Source organism: Rissa tridactyla, chromosome 9, assembly GCF_028500815.1.
Source record: "Rissa tridactyla isolate bRisTri1 chromosome 9, bRisTri1.patW.cur.20221130, whole genome shotgun sequence".
In the NCBI taxonomy this organism is placed as follows: Eukaryota; Metazoa; Chordata; class Aves; order Charadriiformes; family Laridae; genus Rissa; species Rissa tridactyla.
The window spans coordinates 44,576,060-44,597,494 of NC_071474.1; the positions used below are offsets into that span (position 1 = coordinate 44,576,060).

The following is a 21,435-nucleotide window of genomic DNA, read 5'->3' on the forward strand; positions in this document are numbered from 1 at the left end:
TTTCCATAGACGATGCCTATTTTACGGTCTTAAATATATAGCGCTCAGCATTTAAGATGTAAGCTGAGATCGTGGTTGATGTCTAAACTGTAGAAAGTGATTGATGGAAAGGGTTTAACAACTCAGCTTTAATGAAACTAGTAAAAGAACTTCGAAACACTACAGCAAGTTACATTTTAATATTTGTAAGATAGTGACTGCAAATAAAACACTCCCTGTGCACTAGCAGTACAGATTTTTCTTTGTCAACCAAGTATAAAGATTAAAATACGTGAAGCCTTTAAAAAATAGCATGTGCAGCCATACATGTACGCATCCAGAAAATCCATCAGCGTTTAATAATTTTTATAAGAAACATGAGAATACCAGGAAAACAAATTGCTCGCAAGACGCCTTTTCAGGAAATACGTTAAAAAGAAGAAAAAAGAAAAATGGGGAGCTTCTTCAAATTTATGTGAAGATCTAATCACAAAATTGCTTCTAAAATAGTACTTCTTAACCACACAGACAATCAGTCAAAACTAAAGTGTTGGCTCTGTAAACTGAGAAGAGCATAAACCATTTTGCAGTCTTTCTCTATGTGCATCTGTTGTGCTTAGATCTCCCAAACCCCGGCAGCAAACTCCAGATTGTGGGAAAATCCATGCACCCGCAGATGTTGCAAAGATAGGAGAGGCCAGGAGAACACCGAGAGCAGCGGGACAAATACCAGCCCGAGAGACAAAGAGCCAGGAGACACATGCAAAGGCCCAAATATATCCGATCCCAGACAGAAAAGGCTATCTGGACATAAAACGTCTCACTTGTACCAAGGTCTTCAGGGCTCCTGGCGTTTTCAGTGCGTAAGAACTGGGGACATTTCTTCCTTGGTGGGAATGGTGATGGCAAGCAAAGTTCTTCCGTGGCTTGTCAGAATCGCACATGGGAATAATCCACTTTTTACTTAAAACAGAGAGCCATCTGTTTCTTAAGTGATATTACACTACATCGCCGATCCTCAGCTTTTTTTTCAATACATTTCATGATGCTAATCGTGAGAATCCTCCCCTTGATGTTTTCCAGAGTCCGTATATTTTCACTCCAGAAGCTTGACAACTATTGGAGGCTGAAAGAGCAAAAACAACGGAATCCACATCCACTTGGCAGGTACCTGCATGGATTCGTGGCAACAGCTAGTTTTCTGGGATGGGGGGTGTTTGCATCATTTACAGGGGATACCATAAGATACAGTTGTGAATCCTGGGTTTGTGCCTCTGGGTTTTTGCCATCATTTCTGAAGCTCAGAGCAGCTTTGCAGTAAAGCTAGACTATCATTATTACTGTGTAGCTGGTAGGAAGAGTGACTTCATACACTCATCTGTGTCCAAGAGGAAAAAAAAAAGAGGTTCTTAGAACTAATGGTACTAATCTTTCAGAAAATCCAATTAAGGCTTTACACCAGCTCTTTGAAAAGCGATGCACACAACCTTACTTCTGCAGGAGACACTTCTCACAAGCCGACCCCATGAAAAGGCATCCTACACGCAGGCTTTTCCCCAAGTAGGTACACGAAGAACAATTTGTAACATGGTTAACGCTTGGCCACACAAACGCCCTCCTTGTCTCTACGGGTTTCTTTGCACCCCTCCGAAACACCTCTCCGATCCTTTCCCGTCATGTTCCCTTCCCTCGTACCTGGGGCTGCGGCTCGTTCCTGCAGGGCTGTGCTGTGCCCATGTCACTAGGCTGGGGCTTCTGGGCCACACGCGGGGAGGGAGCCCCCATCGAGCTTCAGACAGGCTGTCTCCAGTGATGCAGGTGGGATCACTGAGACCTACGAGTGTTTAAATAGGCGCTTTGCACATATTTTGCAGTATCTCCCTCTATTTTTACCTTTTCAGGTGTTAGCTGTGCTTCTTTATTATTTTAAAGGCTCTATTACTTGTCATTAAAAACCAACTTGGTGTTTCATCCATAGTGAAAGCCTACAAGGTTTCTCCATAAATTCCTCTCCAATGGCCAGGAAGAGCTGGGCCCAGCATGGCCCGGGGGGTGGCAGCCCCTGCCCGCCACCTTCCTGCCCCACTAGCACCAATGAACGGTGAGGTCCGTGGGACAAGCAGCGACGCCATCCTCGCCTTGTGCACTAATCCTTTGCCTTCTCCAGCTGCTTTGCCGGCGGGAGGTGAGGTTCTCTGGCCACTCAGGCCGTATGGTGGACACTGCCAAATTTTGCTTGGCTGTACTTAGTTTTCTATTTTTATCTTCTATGGCTTGTAAAAATGCTTTTAAAAGACTGGATGTGATTCTTCCTTTTCCCGACTGGGTCCACTTCTCCATTTGCAGCAAATTATTATTTTTTTCCCTTTGTCTCCAAAGGGGTTGAAATTAATGGGCTTATTTTAACTTATCTCAAATAAGTATGATTCCATTACCTGGCTGCCTGGGAATGGAGTCTACCAGAAGTTGCTTTAAGACTCTTATTACAGGACCAGTAAGGGGAGCTCAAGTCTTGTTTACGGTCGGTCCTACACTAATTATATCTGCTATCTGTTTGGTCTTTTTCAACCTTGTGCTGTGACCAGAGCAGTGGTACGGACCCACTGTTTCTCTCTGGTGGCGAGTGGGGATTATTCCAAGGTGTGGAGCAGAGGGAGCTGGGAGCAAAGTCTCCCACTCGGTGAGGAGAGCGCACCTGGTTCCCGCGGGTGTGCGGTGAAAGGTACGCGGGTGCCGAGTTAGGCAGCCCCCCTCCCTTCTCCAGGCCCAGCTGGAGGAACCTGTTGACCAGCGCGCAACGAAAAGGAGCGGATTTTCTGCTGAATTCCGCCCAGCTGCGCGCACTCCACGGGCTGCGAGCCGGGGAGGAGAGAGGGGAGCCATCCCGGCCCGGGGCTGCACGACCACGCTCCCTCGGCAGCCGGGGCCGCCCGCCTCCTCCGCCAGCTCGGGGAACCGGAGCAGCCGCGCTCCCGCTCCGCTCCGCCCGGCCGGGCGCTCGCCTGGAGGCCGCGGTGACGGGCGCTGTGTCCCGGCGTGCCGAGCCGGGCACTCCCGTCCCGTCCCGCTCCGCTCCGCCCGCGGGGGCCGACGCCGGTGAGACGCCGAGCCCAGAAATTGCGGCGAACGCCGGCGGCGGCGCTGCGGATCCGCAGGCCGCGCTGGTCCGGGGCCGCCCCGCGGGCTCCGCTCGCCGCCCCCGCCGCCGGAGAGGTAGCCGAGCCGAGGGCAGGGCGGGCTCCGCTTCCCTCCGCAGCGGGTCACCGGATTAATCATTGCATAGCCCCCGGACCGCGCCGGCGGCGCGGGGCGGTCTCCTCCGCCGCACCTCCTTCCCCGGCAGCCTACCTCCCGCTCTCCCTCCGCCGCCGCTCACACGGACCGCAGGCAGCTGCCCGCCGCAGCCGCACCTGCCCGCTCTCCCGGCGCCAACTTTTCCTGCCTGTTGCACGCACCGAGTATCCCGCCCGCCGCCGCCGCTCCCGCGGGGATGGACGCCGCGGGGCAGCACGGCTGCTAGCCGGGACGGCGGCCGGCCGGCCGGGGGGTGCTTGCCGGGGCTCTCCGCCCCCACCTCGTCTGCCGCTACCGTTTTCGCTGTCCCGCTCTCTGCGGGTATGGAGGTGCAGCTGGGAGTCGGCCGCGTCTACCCGCGGGCGGGTGGCAGGACCTTCCGCGGGGCTTTCCAGAGCTTCTTCCAGAGCGTCTGCGAGGCTTTCCAAGCGCCGCGGGAGGAGCCGGGCACCAGCCAGCAACCGCCGGCGTGCGCGCCCTGCCCGCCGAGCCCCCCGCCGCCGCCGGGCTCGCCCGCCTGCCTGCCGCCCCAGGAACCCCGCGGCGCCGGGAAAGCGCTGCCGGTTGGCGGCCCGGCCGCGGGCTCGCCCTTCCCCTGCGCCGGCGAGCTGAGGGAGCTGCTGTGCGAGGCGGGAGCGCTGCCGTTGCTGCCGCCGCCCGAGGCCGAACCGGCGCCCAAGGAGGACCCTCTGGGCGACAGCGCCAAGCAGCTCTGCAGAGCGGTGTCCGCTTCCATGGGCCTGGCCCTGGAGGCGCTGGAGGCGCCGGGAGAGCCGCTGCCCCGCGAGGACTGCATGTTCGCGATGCCCGCCGAGCCGCCCCGCGCCCCGCGCCCCCCCGGCGGGGACCCGCCGGAGACCCCGCCCGCCCCGCCCGCCTTCGCCGCCGAAGCCGCCCTGGCCGTCGACGTGTCCGCCGGGCCGGGGCTCTACCGCGGCTCGCCGGGGCACGCGGCTCGGCCGCCCACCGCCTTCAGCTTGGCGCCGCCGCCCGCCCGCATCAAGCTGGAGACCCCGCCGGGACCGGCGGCGGGCGGTGTCTGGGGCGGACCGTGCCGCTACGGAGCCGAACTGGCCCCGCCGGGCCCCGCGCCCCCCTGGCCCGCCTTCTTCGCCGAGGAGGGGCAGCTCTACGGGCCCTGCACCGAGCCTCCCGCCGGCCCCTTCGGCTGCGGGCGCGGACCGACCGCCGAGACCGCCGACTTCCCCGCAGACGGCTGGTACCCGGCGGGCCGGGCGCCCTTCGCCGCCCCCGCCGCCTGCATTAAGAGCGAGCTGGGGCCCTGGGCCGAGGGCTACGCCGGCGCCTACGGCGACGTCCGGTGAGTACCCGCGTCCCAACAGCTTCCCGCAGCCCATCGGCATCCCGCATCCCGCCGGCATCGGCATCCTGGACCCGGCATCCCGCATCCCACGGCTTGCCGCACCCCGCCGGCATCGGCATCCCGCATCCCACGGCTTCCCGCACCCCGCCGGCATCGGCATCCCGTACCCTGCATCCTGCATCACACTGGCATCCCGCATCCCACCGGCACCCCTCGCCCCCCCATCCTCCCCGCCGCCTCCCGCAGCTGCCCCGGCAAATGCGGCGGATCCCCCCCGCCTCTGTCCCGGCTGCCCCTGGCTTGATTCACCTCTCCGGTGTCGGAGCTTTCCCTTTTTACCAAAATGCTGTCACTTGTGCTGGGCAAGATTGTGCCAGAAATACTGCGCTAAGCTCCTGGTGTTCTCCACCACCCCCTTTATGGGTTTGTCTCGTTTTGTTATGCGTCTGTTATACCCCTTCTCTCGGCTGCTCTAAGTGTGTGGGAATCAGGATTCCGCACTTCGAGCACAGACCAATACTGAGAGTAAGTTAAAATTCTCCCTGCACTTTGCTGTCACACGAGCTAGCTGTGCAGAACATGCTGCAACTGCTGAATGTATAGGCAGAGAAATACTGCATGTGCTTTGAATCTCAGTTTTAAGTACAGATAGAAGATACGTTTTGAAGTAGATAGAAGAATATTTAGGAGTACGGCAAAGGCAGAAGAGTTCATGTGTTTGAAAAGAAGGATTTGATCAGAAGTAATTTTTTCTGGTGGATTAACCTCAAAAAAAGGAGATTAATTGTCTCTGTAAAATAAGTATACGCAAACAGTGGGCATACTGCATCATCACCTTCCATCATGGCAAAATGCATTACTGTGTGAGAGAATCACTGCACTGATAGAAACGGGAGGGAGAACATGAATGCAAAAGGATTTTTCTGCTGGCTTGGAGGTAGCCCCAGCCACAGGTGGCTGGTAGCAGCCTCGGCCGGGGTTTGCATCGCTGGAGTTTCACATCCATATGCTCACCCTGTGGTACTCTGCGTGATGGGAGCAAGGATTAAAACAAACTGATTTTGCCTTTAAATTAGCACAGGGCAAAGGCATCACACTCCTGCTTCTGTGCCTGTTTTGCGGCTTTGAAATGCTCCCAGCTTTGTTTGGGCAGTGTAGGAATTATCATCCACACAACTGTTTACTTGGGAATTTTATGAAGAAGTTGAGGGCTTCATAAAAAAAGGGATAAAAATAAGGAAAGGACCAAATGAGTGTCGTACCGGTGGCGGGAGTTGTGTGTACCCTGTGTATCTTCCTCTGGAGCCTGGATAAATCTCTGCTGAAATCAGTGCAGAGTGAGCAGGGATGAGTGAAGTTGGAAAAGTTCAACTGCCGAAATGCAGTCAATGGATGATGCAGGTTCTTGATAGCAAAAGGTTGTAATGGTTTGTTTGCCTGCGAAGCCCGTGCGATAGAGCCCCGCACAGATAGGGAATATTGTGCTAAGGAGAAGAGGTTTGGGCTTCCGTGGTGGTCAGCGGGCAGTCCTGTGGGCTGGACCTGGGCAGAAGGCAAATTTTCCCCGAGCCTTGCCATAGAGATAAATGATGCCTCCCTTATACCTGTGGGAAATGCTGTATCCTCCTCTTCCTTGCGGCTCCGTTCAGTGTTGTGTCCATGTCCCTGCTTCCCCTGGCACAGCAGCTCCGAGGGGACCTGGGCTCCTGCTGGCAGACTTCTTGCAGGGATCAGCGGAGTCGGAGCTGGCACAGAGAGCTTTTAAAATACCATTATCTTGTCCTTTGAACTACATTGCTCGTACAGCGTTACCTAGCTGCTGCGAGTGAGCGACGGGACTGGCGGTATTTATACCCCTCTCTGTGCTTGGATGCGACTTTAAAACGCTGTAAGGAAAGCAGAACGCTCCTTTGTGGTCTGTCTAAAGCTGTGCGGGTTAATTGCTGCCAGGTTTATATTTCATCCCAGCATAGTCTCCATTAACTTTACAGCGCGGTGCCTATCAATTGCCATGGCTTTTGATTTTCTCCTAGACAGGCAGCGGTGCCAGTGCAGTGAGCAGCCTCTGCTGCAGCTGGAGCTGATGGCAGCAGATCGTGTACCAGCTTCCCAGGCAGCAGCACTCGTACGGAAAGAGGGTCATGGGAGCTAAAACGCTTTGTAGTGAAATTTCCTCAGGACGGTCTGCTTTGGACCTGTACTCCCCTGGTATCTTCTAGTGCTAGGTTTAAGTTCCTGCCCTACGTGGCATTGCACAGAAAGCTTTACCCTCTCAGCCTCACAAAGTGTAGTCTCAGCGTTTTCTTGAAGGGCACCACTGTGGGCTCGCTGCAGCTTTACCAGCCTGAGGAGATCGGCGTTCCAGATCCCCGTGCCGCTGCAGTGCTGGCAGCTGCAGATGCAGCCCAGTCTTCGTTGAAGACGAATATGGAGCATTTTAAGGTGTGTTGATCCTAGCTCTTTCCCTTTGTGAACAGTCCTGCTTTGGGCTGGCAGGGCTGCATCTCTTCCCTCCAAAGTGAAGCTCTCTTCAAAACCCTATCTCTGCTCTGGTGCAGTCTGGGTTGGCGTAGGTTGGTATTTTTGAAGTTAGAGACAACCCCCGGCCTCCCTTCATATATGACACTAAAGCACGAACAGTTTCTTACTATTTTGGGGGAGTTGTTTACATTTTCCCTTCATGTAAACTACTATTGATTTGGGTTTTGGGGTTCCTAGTAGCAGAGTTTAACTCTAAAGCCGTGAGAAAGGGGGACTGGGCTGCTTGAAGGACCATTAATGGAAAATCAGGCGCTGGCTTCCACCTCGGTCCAGGATACAACACGCGCAGCTCATAAAACAAATGCTGTCACCCGCCGGGGGAAGCCGGCACATCTGACAGGACCGAGTGAAGGTGCCCCCTCGGCAGGAGCCGTCCTTGCTGCTCCGTGGCATGGTCAGGGGTCTCCCGGGGTGCGGCGTGGGACGGGTGCTCGGAGCAGCGCCCCTGCGGATCCGCGACTGCTGCCGGCCCCTTGGCGTGTGCGGAGACGGGGTTTGTCTGGGCTTAGAGGCACCGAAACATTGCAGAGGAAGCAAAATAGGCATTAACGCAATTTGAATTAATTTAAAGCTTTTGATATGCTGTACCTGATTTTGCCAGTAATGATTACATATAATTAGCAAATTAATCCAAGCTTTTGTTACACTACAGACTCATAGCTGTTTATCTTCGTGTTCTTGTTATTGCATAATTATTACCAGCAGTCTTTGGGGTGACTAAATAATCAGTTTTAAGAGTGAGACACGGCATTGATAGAATAAATCCAAGGTTACCATGTCAAAATGACTTGTAAGACCAAAACACAGCACCGGGTTAGTGGTGTAGGTAGTTTAAGCTAAAATGGACTCAAGAAGGAGCTATTACTGAAGCAATGGAAACAAAGGTGATAAATTAATTTAGGGGGGTGGTTGGCTCAGAAAAATCTAGCTGTCCATGTAGTTTCAGACTTTTTTTTTTAAGTGGCATTTGCTATTACTGCTGCTACCTGTTTGGTATCCCTGTGTTTGCTGGTTACGCCTACCTGCAGATTCCTTTCTTTGGTTCGGTTGCAATCAGCTTGGCCGAGCGCCATGTGTTTATGCATCACCTGGCATAATAGCTATATAATCTTGTTGTGACCAGCTATGTAATTGTGATCCTGCTTACAGATAATACCTGTAATAATTTCTACCTACTGAAGGAGATAAGAGTCATATAAAAAGATCAAGGGCAGGTTATTACACTAACAGATGAGAGAAGGCAGGAGGCCGTTCTCTGGGCTGCCCTTGCTCCCAGCCGCCGTCCGGCCGGTGCCCGCCTGGGCGCTGCTCCGGCATCCCCTTCCCCAGGAGAGGTCTGGGGGACCTCAGTCATTGGTGGGACTTAAAAGCCCTTGGGAAGGGGATGAGTCCGCTGTTGTCAGTATGACCTTTCTGTGCAGGCAAAAGGCGGTATTATGTAAATATTTCTTTTGAAGACAAGCCGTGCGTGGATGAATGCTCATTCTGAAGCCTGTCCCTCTGGCCAGCTTCGTGGTCCACAGCTGCTGGTACGGACCCATGGATTGTGAACCTCGGGTGGCTGAGAACGTCATTGACCTGCTAAAGCTTTTTGATGGTTCCCGATAAAAGCAGAAGAGAAAGCATTAAAAAAAAAAAGTTCTTCCTCATCACCTTTCAGTTCTTGTTTTTAATTCTTTAGGCTTACACTCCTGTTACCAGGGCTCTCGGCTGGAATCAGGTCCTTCTCCCGAGGCGCAGCTGAGGTTTTGCTCTTTTCAGGAGACCTTGGGCATTGTGTTCTGAGGTTTCTGCGTAGGTACGAGTCATTGTGGGGCAAACGCACGCTGTCTTCACAGCACTGCATCTTCCCCAGGTAATGCCCATTTCTTGTCTCCCTTATTTAGTAGGTGATGGGGTTGGTCTCTTGTCAGACCTTGTTTGGAACACCAGATTCCATATTTTTCCTGATGACTTCCAGATTTTAGGCAAGTCGTGGGTAGCAGCGAGTTCAGTGGTGTACACTTAAATCATGGTCATCTGTGTTTTCATGTTGTGCCAGGCCAGCTTGCATCGCTGTTGTTCACCGGGAGTGACTATGCCTTAAATTAGCAGTTAATTTTCCAGGTTGCAACAGAGATCCCAGCAAGTTTACAGCAGGAGAAATCTTTCGTAGGACACGCCTGAAAAGTATCCTGAATTCATGTAGGTGCTTGCCAAGCTGCCTTCAGTCACTGCTAACCGTCGGGCTTCTCACAGTCAAAGGGGGAGCCCAGGGTGGAAGAGGGGACCCCAGATCCTGCGATACTTGGCCGACGGGCTCCGTGGCGTCAGTGGCTGCTGGATCTGGCCACTGATTTAAAACGTGTAGATCTGCAGGGTTTATAACTGCATGCGAAAGGTCTCCTGCAGCCAAGTTTTGTCCCTGCTTGCCAAACCAGTGCTCCGCTTTTCCGTGCAGAATCAGATCCACATGGAGCACAGCTGAGTCACGGGTGGCTTCTGGAGTATGGGGCAGGGCCGGCGGGGCTGCCTTTCAAACCGCCTAAACACGGAGGGGAAAGAAGCAGAAGACTCAGGCAAAGCTCAGGAGGGATCAGAGCTGAGCTTTCCCCAGGTTACAGCGTTAATTAAAAGCTGCTTTCACAGGTTCCCTACCGACAGGCAGGAGAAGGCTGTTGCAAATGCAGCACAAAACGCCCGTCCTGCACCAGTGCTGTGTCTGGCTTGGAGAACTCGGGACGCATTTAAAAGCGAATTGGCACGCTACCAGGCTATGGCATCTGTCCTGGCTCGAGTTAAGGTTGTGAAACAAGTGATACACTGGGGCAGGGTAACCGGAGTAGCCGGGATGTTCAAGTTCTGCTCAAAGCTTATTCTCACAGGGTAACAGCGGGCACAGCAAACCCCTCGTGGCCAGGGAGAGCAGCAGAGATGGGCACTGCCAGCTTTCCCCGCGGCTGGTGTGGCCACTGGGTCACCCAGTGCCAGGACACAGCGGTTGCAGTTCCTTTTCCTTGCTCCTAAGAGTTGCTGTCGGAAGGGTTGTGGCGTGCAAGCCAAAGCTCATTTCTTTTTTTCCAAGCTTAGCCAGTTAACTTGCTTTCATTTCCTTTTGAGGGCGATGATTTATTTAGTCTTTCCCATGAGTTAGTTTTCATTTAAATCAATAAACGAGGTTATCCTTTTTCACATTTAGTCACCTAGACTCAGCCCACGGTGGCCTGAGGGCAGCAAGTGTCCCTTTCTGAGGACGGGCTGTTTGGCTTGACGCTGGGTGTGCGTTGGGATCTGCTCCAGGAGCCTGGGTGCTGGTGGGGTAACACACAGAGAGACTGGCTGTCAGAAGACACTCCAGATCCAGGATTGTGGTCCTTGTGTTGACACACTGGCGGCGTCCATAGGCATCAAAAAAGCAGCGGTACTCTCAATCCTCACCCAGGTTTGTACTTGCCGGTGCAGCAGCCCGAGTGCGGTGTTGGAGGTGGGGAACTGGGGAACAGCTCTGCCCAAGGGGCTGGCATGGTCCTGTGCCGTGCTGTTAAACTGGGGTTTATGTCCTTGGCAACGAATGAAGGAAAAATAACTGTTTACAATGTTCTTTATTTTCCAACTTGCTCCTTCCGCTCAGTTGATGTTGGTTCTGGAGTTTTCCTAGTGTTTCCGTATACGAAGTTTCATAAAATGGGCTCCCTCTTTCCCCCTCCCTCCTCTGTCTGTCCCTCCCTGTCTTCCCTCTCTTGCCGACTCTCCCACTCTCCAGCTCTCCCTACCTACTGGGAAGTGGAGATGCGTCACCTTGTTAAGGGACAGCTCTGGAGGGCGCAGACACGCGGTGTGTTTGTGTGGGACCTGCCTGTCTGCTCTTACAACACAAACCTTCTATTTGCTTTTTTACCCGTTCATTACAAGACTGTTCAAGGGCAGATGTTCCCCCATCCACCTGTGTGCTTTCCCATCCTCTTCTCCCCGTGTCTTGAATTTCTGAGCTCTTACACCCTCTGGAAACTGGTTCCAGCATCTCATGCTTGATATCAACAGTGATTACTTCCCCCGCACCCCCACTTACTCTTAAGTGCTGGTTGCAACGAAAGCATATGCTCTACAAGACACTTGGCATGGAAAGCAGTGGCTGAGAACTTGGAAAATTTTACCAAAGAAATAATATATAAAAAGCTGTAATTGGTATTGTTGGGTTTGAATTGTACAAGCATTTTGTTTACTCTGTCCTGTATTACCAAGGGCTTCTGGGCAGGAAGCAGTGGATTTGCCCATGGCAGCTACTCTCCCACTTGTACAGCCTTTACATTTTTTCTGCTGCTTGCGGTATTCACTGGTATTTATTTCTTACGCAGATGCTGGCTGTGCTCTGCGTTACTTCTTACAGGCAGTCTATAGTGTAACCCATTGATTTTCCTGTTCTGAGAACTTCACTTCAGCTGAAGAGAGCTAGTTAAAAAGCGGTAGTCATTCGGTGCTTTTCCTGAGGTCGAAAGGGCAATATATTTCAAAATACTGATTGTGAATGAGAGAGAAGGCGTGTTTTGTAGCTCCCGTAGGAACCTGTGGCTTTGCATATTGCCGTATCTGAAAGAAGACTGCGCCGGTGCACAGCTGCGCCTTTCCACCCACGTTTCCTTCTTGGGAGGCTATGGAGATGGGCATCGTCCCCCGGTGCGGCATCACCCGCTCCCTCGGGACGTGCCTCCTCTGGGGCTGCACGCTGAGCTGGGATAATGGTGCTGCTGCCAGCGGGTGCCTGACAGCGTGGTCACGCTCGGTGACGATCTGTCACCACGCTGCCAAAAGCGCCTGTGGGCATCGTGGCGTAGGAGATATCGGCAGAGGGCAGGGGACGTGCCGTGCCGAGGAGCCTGGGAGCCTCCGACAGGTTGGTGGGCGCTCCTGTCAGGAGCGCGCCACTGCTGCCAGCCTGTCCCTGTGGCATGGAGCTGGCGATTCCTGGAAGTCTCTGGCCCCTTGCCGCAGATTGAGGATGCGGTGGGACAGTCCCGGGAAGAATTAAAGCAGAAACAGTGTAGCGAGGCGGTGAATGCTGAATGCCATCCATTGCCCGGGCAGCCCCTCCGGATGATGCGCAACTCCCCTGGCCTCCGCTCCGAGGACCCTCCAAGGCCACGCTTAGCTCCAGGCAGGAGACAACAGTTCGCTCTGTGTCCCTTCCCAGGGTGGCACCTTTGAATCGCGTCTCTCAGGCGAACGAAAGGCAAAGGCACTGCAGTACTTCGAGAGCGAATTTCAGACGGGCAGTCCAAGGAAAAAGCACAGTGAAAACTGGAGCCCATCAGCAATCAGTCTGTGCATGGTGCGGGGGGGAGAACAGGCATGCGGGTGAACTGGGAAGAACGCTGGAAATGTTGCTATTTGTTGCAGGAAGAAATTCCGATATTTCTTAAAATGTTGGAAACTTTTTTTTAGTCATATGGGAACATTTTGTTTTGGTATGGTGAAAGCGGTTTAATTTCACTAGGGTTAAAAGTAATTTGTAATAGCGGGTGGTAGTTGAGTTCTATGTATTTTTCTGCCATTCACATTAATTACATTCTTGTCTAAGCACTGAGCTTCGCTTGCGTTTTATAAATTGCTGATTTTAAAATGGCTGTCCTAATTTGCCATTTCTGTATTGGCAATTGTTGTTCTAGTTGGCTTTCAGTCTGTACTTGGCACGCTGGCTGGTGCCTGTCCGCTGGGCTGCTTTGGTGGGCTGTTTAGTTAGAAATGGATACTTCCCGCTTGTGATTGGAGGCTAAAATTACAAAGATAAATATAAAAGAAAAAAAATCATATTATTTTATCATCCTGTGGAACGTTTTTGAATTTTTCAAGGGAGCATTTGCTGAAAGAAAACTATTCTGTGGGAGACTTTCTACTACTTCTAGTAAAAACCATTTGTTTCTGTGAGTTTGATCTGTGCTCAAACAGATCCCAAAGATCTGTGCAGTGGTTGTAGGACTCTGACAGTTAAACATTGGAAATATGTAGAAAAGCACCTTCCCTCGGCAGGTGGAGGGAGGGGATTCTGCCCCTCTGCTCCGCTCTGGGGAGACCCCACCTGCAGTGCTGTGTCCAGCTCTGGAGCCCCCAACATCAGAAGGACATGGACCTGTTGGAGCGAGTCCAGAGGAGGCCATGAAGATGCTCAGAGGGCTGGAGCCCCTCTGCTGTGAGGACAGGCTGAGAGAGTTGGGGGGGTTCAGCCTGGAGAAGAGAAGGCTCCAGGGAGCCCTTAGAGCCCCTGCCAGAACCTAAAGGGGCTCCAGGAAAGCTGGGGAGGGACTCTGGATCAGGGAGTGGAGCGATAGGACGAGGGGTAACGGTTTCAAACTGAAAGAGGGGAGATTTAGATGAGATCTCAGGAAGGAATTCTTTGCTGTGAGGGGGGTGAGCCTCTGGCCCAGGTTGCCCAGAGAAGCTGTGTCTGCTCCATCCCTGGAGGGGTTCAAGGCCAGGTTGGACGGGGCTTGGAGCAACCTGGTCTGGTGGGAGGTGCCCCTGCCCAGGGCAGGGGGTGGCACTGGATGGTCTTTAAAGTCCCTTCCAACCCAAACCATTCTATGAATCTATGAAAATGAAGTTCCCCCTTGCACAGGCATTCAGTGCGAGGCCTGGGAGCATCTTTCCCAGTGAGATGCTCCCAGGTCGGGCTGTGGTGTTGGCTGGGACCGTGTCCCCGCTGCATGGGGCTCAGCCCGCAGCCCTGGGAGCTGCCAGGCTGCACCTTCCCCAAGGCAGCAGGCGGGACCCCAGGGGTTGAGAGAGGGGATGCTCCTCTGCAACAGCACCAGGACAGAGTGATGCAGCTCAGCTGGTGCACAGTAATTTGTGAGTGTAATCTGCACTGCAGTAGTTCATAGAGGTCCTGAGCAGCCTCTGGCCCTTGTCACGCAGTTCCTCAAACCCCTCCTTTGCTGTTACAGCTCACAGACATCTTGACATAATAGCCCAATAAACCTCACACATCTGCATATACATGAGTTTTTTAAAGGAGGATTTTAGTGTTTGGTATATTGCAAGATGGTTTACATGCCTTGAGAGGTATCAGCTTTACCTGTTTGCTCTATTCCCTCTGCATTCCTCTGTTGGATTTTCGGAGTGTTGGCAGTCTTGAACGCATTTGCAAGTGGAATAAAAACAGCTCGACATCATAAGCCAGAAGGCAACGCTAAGCAAGAAGCATCAGATGAACCTAGCTGCCTGCCGGGCTTATGAGACATGGTCTTTTCATCCTCGTTTGGTTTATTTCAATATTTTTTTGCAATTTAAAGTGAATTTTCTTTTTTTGAATAATGTTTTCTGCCAAAAGGGACGTCTGCACCAGAAACTGACACAAAATGAACACTGTAAAGTCATCTGGGACAGACCAACCAGCTTGTGTCAGCTGGGAAGAGGCGGCTCTTTGACACCACGTTGAATTGGTGATGTGATGCAGAGGACATGGGCACCTTTCTTTGTTCTTATCATTACCATTTGCCAGGCGTGATCTCCTCTCACCTTGGATGAGCCCATTTCTACACCGTATTCATAGGAATGCAGCAATGGCAAAGTTTTCTGCATGGGTACCGGATCCTTTCCAGCTCTTTTTTTTTTTCTTCACGAGAGCTAGGAGACAGCGTGCACAAGAGGCAGATGTCCTCTCTCCCTTTTTAGTGGAGCATTTATGCCTGGTAAACAATTAAGAGACAGATAACAGACTCTTTTAATACCTGGCCAATGCAGGCGTGCTATCCTGTCTCTGCTGACTGTCTTCCTCTTGATGTCACAGCTGTTGGATTGCAAACCAAACTGCCGTATTGCAACTTCTCGTTGCTACCAGGGGTCAAGAGGCAGCTCCGGAGTGCAACTCGCTGGCTTCTGCCAGATGTGTCTGTAGAAGATGTTTGGCAGTGTCTTTCTGAGTCTCTGCTTCAGCTGGATCTTCTCCTCCTCCTGCATGGGCTGGCACAGATACCAGCAGGGAACGCCTGGAAGGTCCTCTCTGGCCACTACAAATGTTCTGCCTGGGAAGCATATGCAGCAGCACGGACTTAGAGGGACCGATAACCTGCTCAGAGTCCTCCTCTATAGCCTAGGCTTCATGGTCCAGTGAGCAATGAAGGGGGGGAGGCCACAGGGCCACTGTCTGGATCTCGCTAGTGTTCTTTGAAGAAGTCTTGAGGACAGCAGTGGATGCGTTACCTTCCAGTATGCCGGTAGGATGTGGTGAGTGCTGAGAGGTCGCACCGCCAGGGGTTAGGACGCTGCCACACCGACGCTGAGATCCAGCATTCACCCGTGGGGTGTCCCTGCCCTGCTACAGCTCACATCAGGTGGGAGCACTACTGAATCCGGGTCCTGCTTCCTTTCCCTCTCATCCTCGGCTGCGAGGGCAGACCAGCCAGTACCTCAGTCTGTGCTGGGCCCGGCACGCTGCTCCGTGCGGTTTGGTTGTTGGATGCAGGATGCTGTGCATGTGCGGTACCGTATGGAGCACCGTGTTGCGTGTGCGCGTACCATCCCTGCTTCTCTTCTGCAGCCCAGGGGAGCCCTGATGGCCGCAGCCTCCCGCTGCGTACTCCCTGGGCACTGCAGGAGGTACCCCCCTGCATCAAGTATTGTCACGTGTACGGGTCCTTGCAGAAGCTTGTTTTGCTCTGCATAAGAGCTTTAAATTAATTAATAGAAAGTGTAACAGCATGTGACACTGAATATGAACAGTAGGAGGACACAAAGAACTTCCACCTGATACCCAGAAGCACAGTCATTTTCTGGTAGGTTCAGATCTTTTGCAGAGATGGGTCATATGACACACAGCTGAATAAAAAGCCTCATTTATTTGAGGGAGTGAGAAGCAAATCTTAGATTTTACATACCCACAGGCGTGAGAATGATATACTTTCAGTGCCCTCATCACTCACGGTTTTGAGTTAGCACCTAAGTGAGGAGGGTGGCAGGGGCCTCCCCTTGGACGTCCGGAGGCCTCGGTCTCGCAGGCTGCGGTCGCAGAGCGGTGAGCCTTGCTTTGGAAAGAGTTTTGGGGTCCAGGGGTAGGAAGTCAGGTCTGATTGTTGCCAGTATTTGCTCGGAAAAGCTAAAGCCTGTAAAAGAAGTTGGTTTGTGAACTTCAGATTTGCGCTGTGCAGCAGAAAGCATAAATTCTGCTTGGAGAAAAAAAGAGCCTGAGGGAGGAGCTGAGGCGTCCCTGCGTGGCTGGCGGTGCCGCTGGCAGCAGCGGTGTCCTGCTGAGCGGGGCAGGGAGCCCCATCCATTATTGCGCTCATGTGCTGACAGCAAAGGATCCTTGTGATAGCTTGTGGTCCTGGAGGGAATCCCAAGAGCCGAGGCTGAGGCTGCGGGAGGCATTCATCCTCTGCTTGCAGCTCACGCAGAGGGAGTTAAAGCAGCCGGGCAAGCTGGAGTCTGGTGGGGCGCGTGAGCTGCTCTTGACCAGGTGAAAACATCTCTCTTTCGGGAGGGAGGTGTTTCAGGGCTTGGGATTTACAGAATACACAGCAGTACTGATATAGGGGAAGGGAAAAAAAATGTAGAGATTATGGCCGTTTTCCACCATCCGATGATTCTCAGTATTTTGAGAAGCTGGTTGTGACAACAGGGGGGACCCAAAGGGAAACAGAATATGGTCAACGGCTATTTTATCCTTTTATCCTCCTTTGGCCAGGATGGGGTTGTAGTGCTCTGTCAGTTGGTGTCACCGCTCTGCACCGCCTGCCAGCATCACCGCAGGCTTTTCCGGCTGTCGCCGTGGGGTGGCTGGACGCCGTAATCTGTTCTGCTATCAACGTACAGAGTCAATTGCTCTTCAGCCGAGGAGAGAAGAGTTCGTTTAGATTAGCGAGTCTGTCGCAGCGCTCACAAGTATGAAAAAAGCCCGAGGGCTGCGAGCAGCCCGGCCAGCCCTGTGTGGCCGTGGGCAGTTGGGCACAGCCGTGCCATAGCCACCGTGCCACGGCATCCCAGGGGGGAACGGAGCAATCCCTCCTCAGTAAGTAAAAGGTTGAGGAATACCTCCCTCGCAGGGAATCGAAGGAGTACGGCTGCGTGGAGATAGGTAGTTTGGTGGCTGCATCTGCGTGAATGAGCATTCCTGGCTTTTGAGCTGGAGTGACCTTGTCCAGCCCTGACCCGGCGTCGGAGGCTCCGTGCCACGGAGGAGCCAGGCTCTGTTTGTTTTCCTGCGGTGCAAGAAAGCACTTTGGGTCACTTGGGGGTTTTAACTCAGATGGGCTGCTGTTACCACTGGTCGCTGCGCGCCGTGTGGACCAGAACTGGCTTTATTTTTTAAGAATAATAGTGGTATGAGTAAGCTCATTAAAATAAAAAGGAACCGACCTAGTTGTCATGGCAAAGAGTTGTGATGGAGGTTCTTCATCCATATTCCCTTTTGCTGTATCCACCGCTGTCTCTCTCTCCTCTGCTGACCTGCCTGTGTTGCCTGTGATACTCATCCGCGTCCAGCTACAGCTTAATCCTTCTCCCAGCTCCGGATTTTGGGCAAAGCGAAGGAGAAGCCGCCCCTGGGAGAGCCCCGCAGCGAGATGCCCCGCTCCCCCGGGCGAGTGCCTGCAACAGGCAGCGTTGGCAGTTGCCGCAACGTGTGTTTGTGTTTGAGTCTGCTTTAGAAATAGTGATTATGACCCTGGTCCTTCTTGTGACTATTTTTAAGTGAAATTCAATGTATCCTGTAACAGTAATGGAAATACTACCAGTAACAGTACTTTGTGCTTTTATGGCACTTTTCTTCTGAAGCACTTATGAGCAGCGATTCATTTAGCCTCCAGGCAACCATGCAAAATAGGTATTATTCCTTTTCTGGAGATGGAGGGAGGTGAGCCTTTGGCAGCGGTCCCTCAAAGCATATGAACGGCCGTGGGCCCTGGCAGCCGTCGGAGCTGGGCTCCTGGGGGACCAGGTTGGGGTTGGGTTTGTGCTCGATTTTTGGGAGAGAGTCCTGCCGAAGCAGACTTGTGCGCTGGACTTTACGCCCCGTCAATAGTCCCATTTACTTTAGCAGACCCGAGTGCTGTCCTCAGGGACGTCTGACCCCATCCAGCTCTAGACTCCAGGACAGTGTTTGCAGGACAGGGGTTACGGGAGTGCAGCATCTCACCTCGGGGGACCCGGGCAGGAGCCTCTGCGCGCCCCGGGTGACTGCGCAGGTGGCGGGCAGGGGCAGGCAGGGCAGGCTCAGCCTACGGGCTGCTCTCTTGCTGCTGTTTTTTTCCCGTTTGATGCAATCTGAGCAGAAGCCAGGAAGAGCAAGGTCACCCGTGCTCCTCTGTGGTTTGAAACTCCCCAGCCCCCCGTCTGGGGAGGCCTTTTTAAATCATGAGAACAAAGTCAAACACTGACATGTCCTCAGAAGCGGTAAGAATGATTTGTCGGGACACAGACCAGAGATTAAATGGTTTTGCAGGAACAGAAATAATCTTAAAAATACAGCCCAGCTCTACAGGTATTTATAGCTGCTGCCCTTTCCCCAGGCAGCAGGCACCTATCCCACTGGGGCGGGAATTGGATGCCGCGCTGCTCCGGGCATCTCAGGTATCCGCACAGGCTGGATTACACCCTGAGCTGGTGGCTTTCCTGTGCAATCAAAAGGTGGAATGGAGCACACCATAATAAATAAATAACAGTCCCCAGTGAAGAGCAGTGGATAAGCCCGTGGTTTTGCTGGAGGGGCTGGTTGGGTGCCTCCATCGCGCTGCCCGGGGACGTGGGGCTGCCGAGGGGCTGCGTGGTGCTAGGGAACACGGTGAGGTCCTCGAGATTGCAGCAAGGCGGATGCTGCTTCCAAAGCAGCTCTGAGAGCAAGACATACATCTTGAATAAGGCTTAGCAGTTGGTGCAGAACCACCAGTATTGGGACACCAGTGGCGTTTGTATGGGGCATCCTCTGCTGTGAGAGCGAGGGAACGCTGCCGTCCTGTGAGTTAGCTGGGGAGAGCAGCCAGGCACGTTCTGCTGTACGTAACCACGGTGGACATCGGTGGATCTGCATCTCAGAGAGCTGCATTCCCTCCAGGACACGTTTGCTGTGTGCCTGGGCCAGCAGAGCCTTGGTCATGCTGTGCAGAGCACGGAGAGCTGCTTCAGCGTGTCCCGGCCACTGCTCCTGTGCTGTGCATGGACATAGTTGTAATGATTTATCTTTGTTTAATGTCTTTAGCCGGCCGTCTTTGACAGGCAGCACTGGGAGGGATATCCCTGGGTGCTGGCTGCCTGATCTGGGGTGTCAGCGCTGCCTGCGAAGCTCGGGGTTAAGCCCTTGCTGGAGCCCAGGGGGTCTGATGTGCTGGTGAGTCGTTGAGGGTGGGTGGGTGCCCTCTCCCTCCGCACCGATGTGCTCCTGCTGGGAGTGGAAACTGGGGCTGTCCGCAGCTGGTGGCTTTGGGAAGAGCCACGGGGGTAAATCCCGCTTTACAACAGCATCTTCCCCCTCGCCGCTGGATCACCATCCCGCTGGGTGTTCCTGGGGTTGCTGCCATCAGGAGAAATCTCCAGAAATGCCAGAGGAGAGGATGCAGATTTCCTAGAATGCATTTTATAGAGTCACTAGGACACGGTCAGTTCTCAGGATGAGGTGGGAAAACCCTGGACTTTGGTTCCTCTCCCCTCACCCTGTTCTCGGGGGAGGGGAAGGCCTTAGAGGGCTGCTTCTTGTCTTCCCCAAGATGATACTTTACTTCTTTTTCCAGTGTTTTCTCACCAGCCCTTCAGCAGTTTGACTGCGGTTACATATTTTAGCTGCATTAGCTTCTTTGCTGGTTAGAAATGGCAGAAAAAATGCTTTGACCTTGGCCCATGTGCTGAGAACGGAGTCCAGGCGCAAGTTTTTATATCAGTAATTTCCTAGCGAAGGCTTCTGCCTCCTCCCCCTCCCGCCTATCTGGAGCAGCAGCAGCGCTCGCACATTTTCCGACCTGCCGTTGGGGAGGGTTCGGACGGGCTATCTCGGCAGCTCCGCTTTCCTCTTATAAAAGAGAGGAAAGGAGAAAAGCAATTTGGGTGCTGATCAGGTTAATTGCTTTCATCTGGGTGGCAGTTAGGTGCCTTAACTGCAAAATGAAATACCGCGTGCAAATATTGTTCAGGTGATCTATGGCTTTCTTGACTCATGTGCATGTGTGCGCATTTGTGGGCATGCGTCTTCTTCCACCCGTGGACACAACGCACGAGTTTTGTTATATGTATTCTTGTCTTGTATAAAGTGCAGCTCCATCCCTTGCCCTGGTGCCTGCAGCAATCCGTCTGCAGACACTGCGGAGGAGGCATGGAGAAACGGGGGTTTTGCACCGTCCTGTCCATGGGAAGGTCACAGGAGTCCCCCCCGGAGGGATGGGGCTCTGCCAGCCTCTGCGTGGGGACATTGCAGGGGTTGGCATGAAATCGGCATCGCTGCTTCTCACTGCTCAGGCACAAAGTTGAGAACTAACCCTCCAGGTCACCCCTCTCCCTTCTCCCGCTCTCTGGAAGTGCCATCTCCGTTCAGCAGGGCAGGTCTGGGTGGCCCGTGTCCAGCTTGGGTCCGAAGCCTGGAGCCATGGGGTCCCACGGGGACCGTGTCCCCTCCTCTACCAGCTCTGGGCTTTGTCCCTGCGTGTGCTCGTACACTTCAGAACGTGTAAGGTCATCCCAGTTAGCTCAGCCTGTTCACATGGATTTAGTTTTCTGGTTCTCAGTTATTTGCTTTGTTTTGATGTGTCCCCTGTGGTCGGAAAGTCTTTCCCTGATAACATGATCTTCTACTTGTGAATAAATCCATTACTTCACGATGTGCTCCCGAGTCCCCAGGAACATCTTCAAATGGTTAGGAAAAAAATAAAATAGCAGCACAGGGATTTATTTTTTCCCTTTCTTGTTTACAGCACAGCCTGCGTCAAATGCCAGGCCCTCGGTTCTGGGCCGTTTTGGAGGGCGGCTTTGAGGGGGGAGCGCAGCGGGGCAGTGCCGGGGTGCCTGCGGGATGGAGCATCCCCCCCCGGAGCTGTGCCGAGGGTGGGATGGGGATGGGCTGAGGGTGAGCGGTTCTCCCTTGGTTCAGCTCGCCCTCCGTTTTGCCACATTGGTGCTTAAACTCGTGAATGACGGCCTGCGTCGGAACAGTTGCCCGAGTCCCCGCGGGGATGAGGTGGCAGGCTGAGGGTAGCAGGGTGGCGAGCTGGTCCCTCTCTGTGCCTGTCTGCAGTTAGCGGAGGGGGGTCTGCGTGTCCTGCGGGGACCCCCTGGGATCAGCAGTGATCCTTTTGCTCCCGGGTGGCAGGGCAGAGCCGTGCCCTCGCCACCGGAGGAGGGGATGGGGC

At 53.5% G+C, this 21,435-nt stretch overlaps 1 protein-coding gene across 1 annotated transcript in view; it reads left to right on the plus strand.

Moving 5' to 3' along the window:
- The first annotated feature begins 3,135 nt into the window (after nucleotides 1-3,135).
- AR (androgen receptor) overlaps nucleotides 3,136-21,435 on the plus strand; it is a 65,513-nt gene continuing 47,213 nt past the window's right edge. Inside the window, exon 1 of the mRNA XM_054215298.1 lies at nucleotides 3,136-4,594. Coding sequence (XP_054071273.1) covers nucleotides 3,597-4,594 — 998 coding nt within the window. The 5' untranslated portion in view covers nucleotides 3,136-3,596. The remainder of the gene's footprint in view (nucleotides 4,595-21,435) is intronic.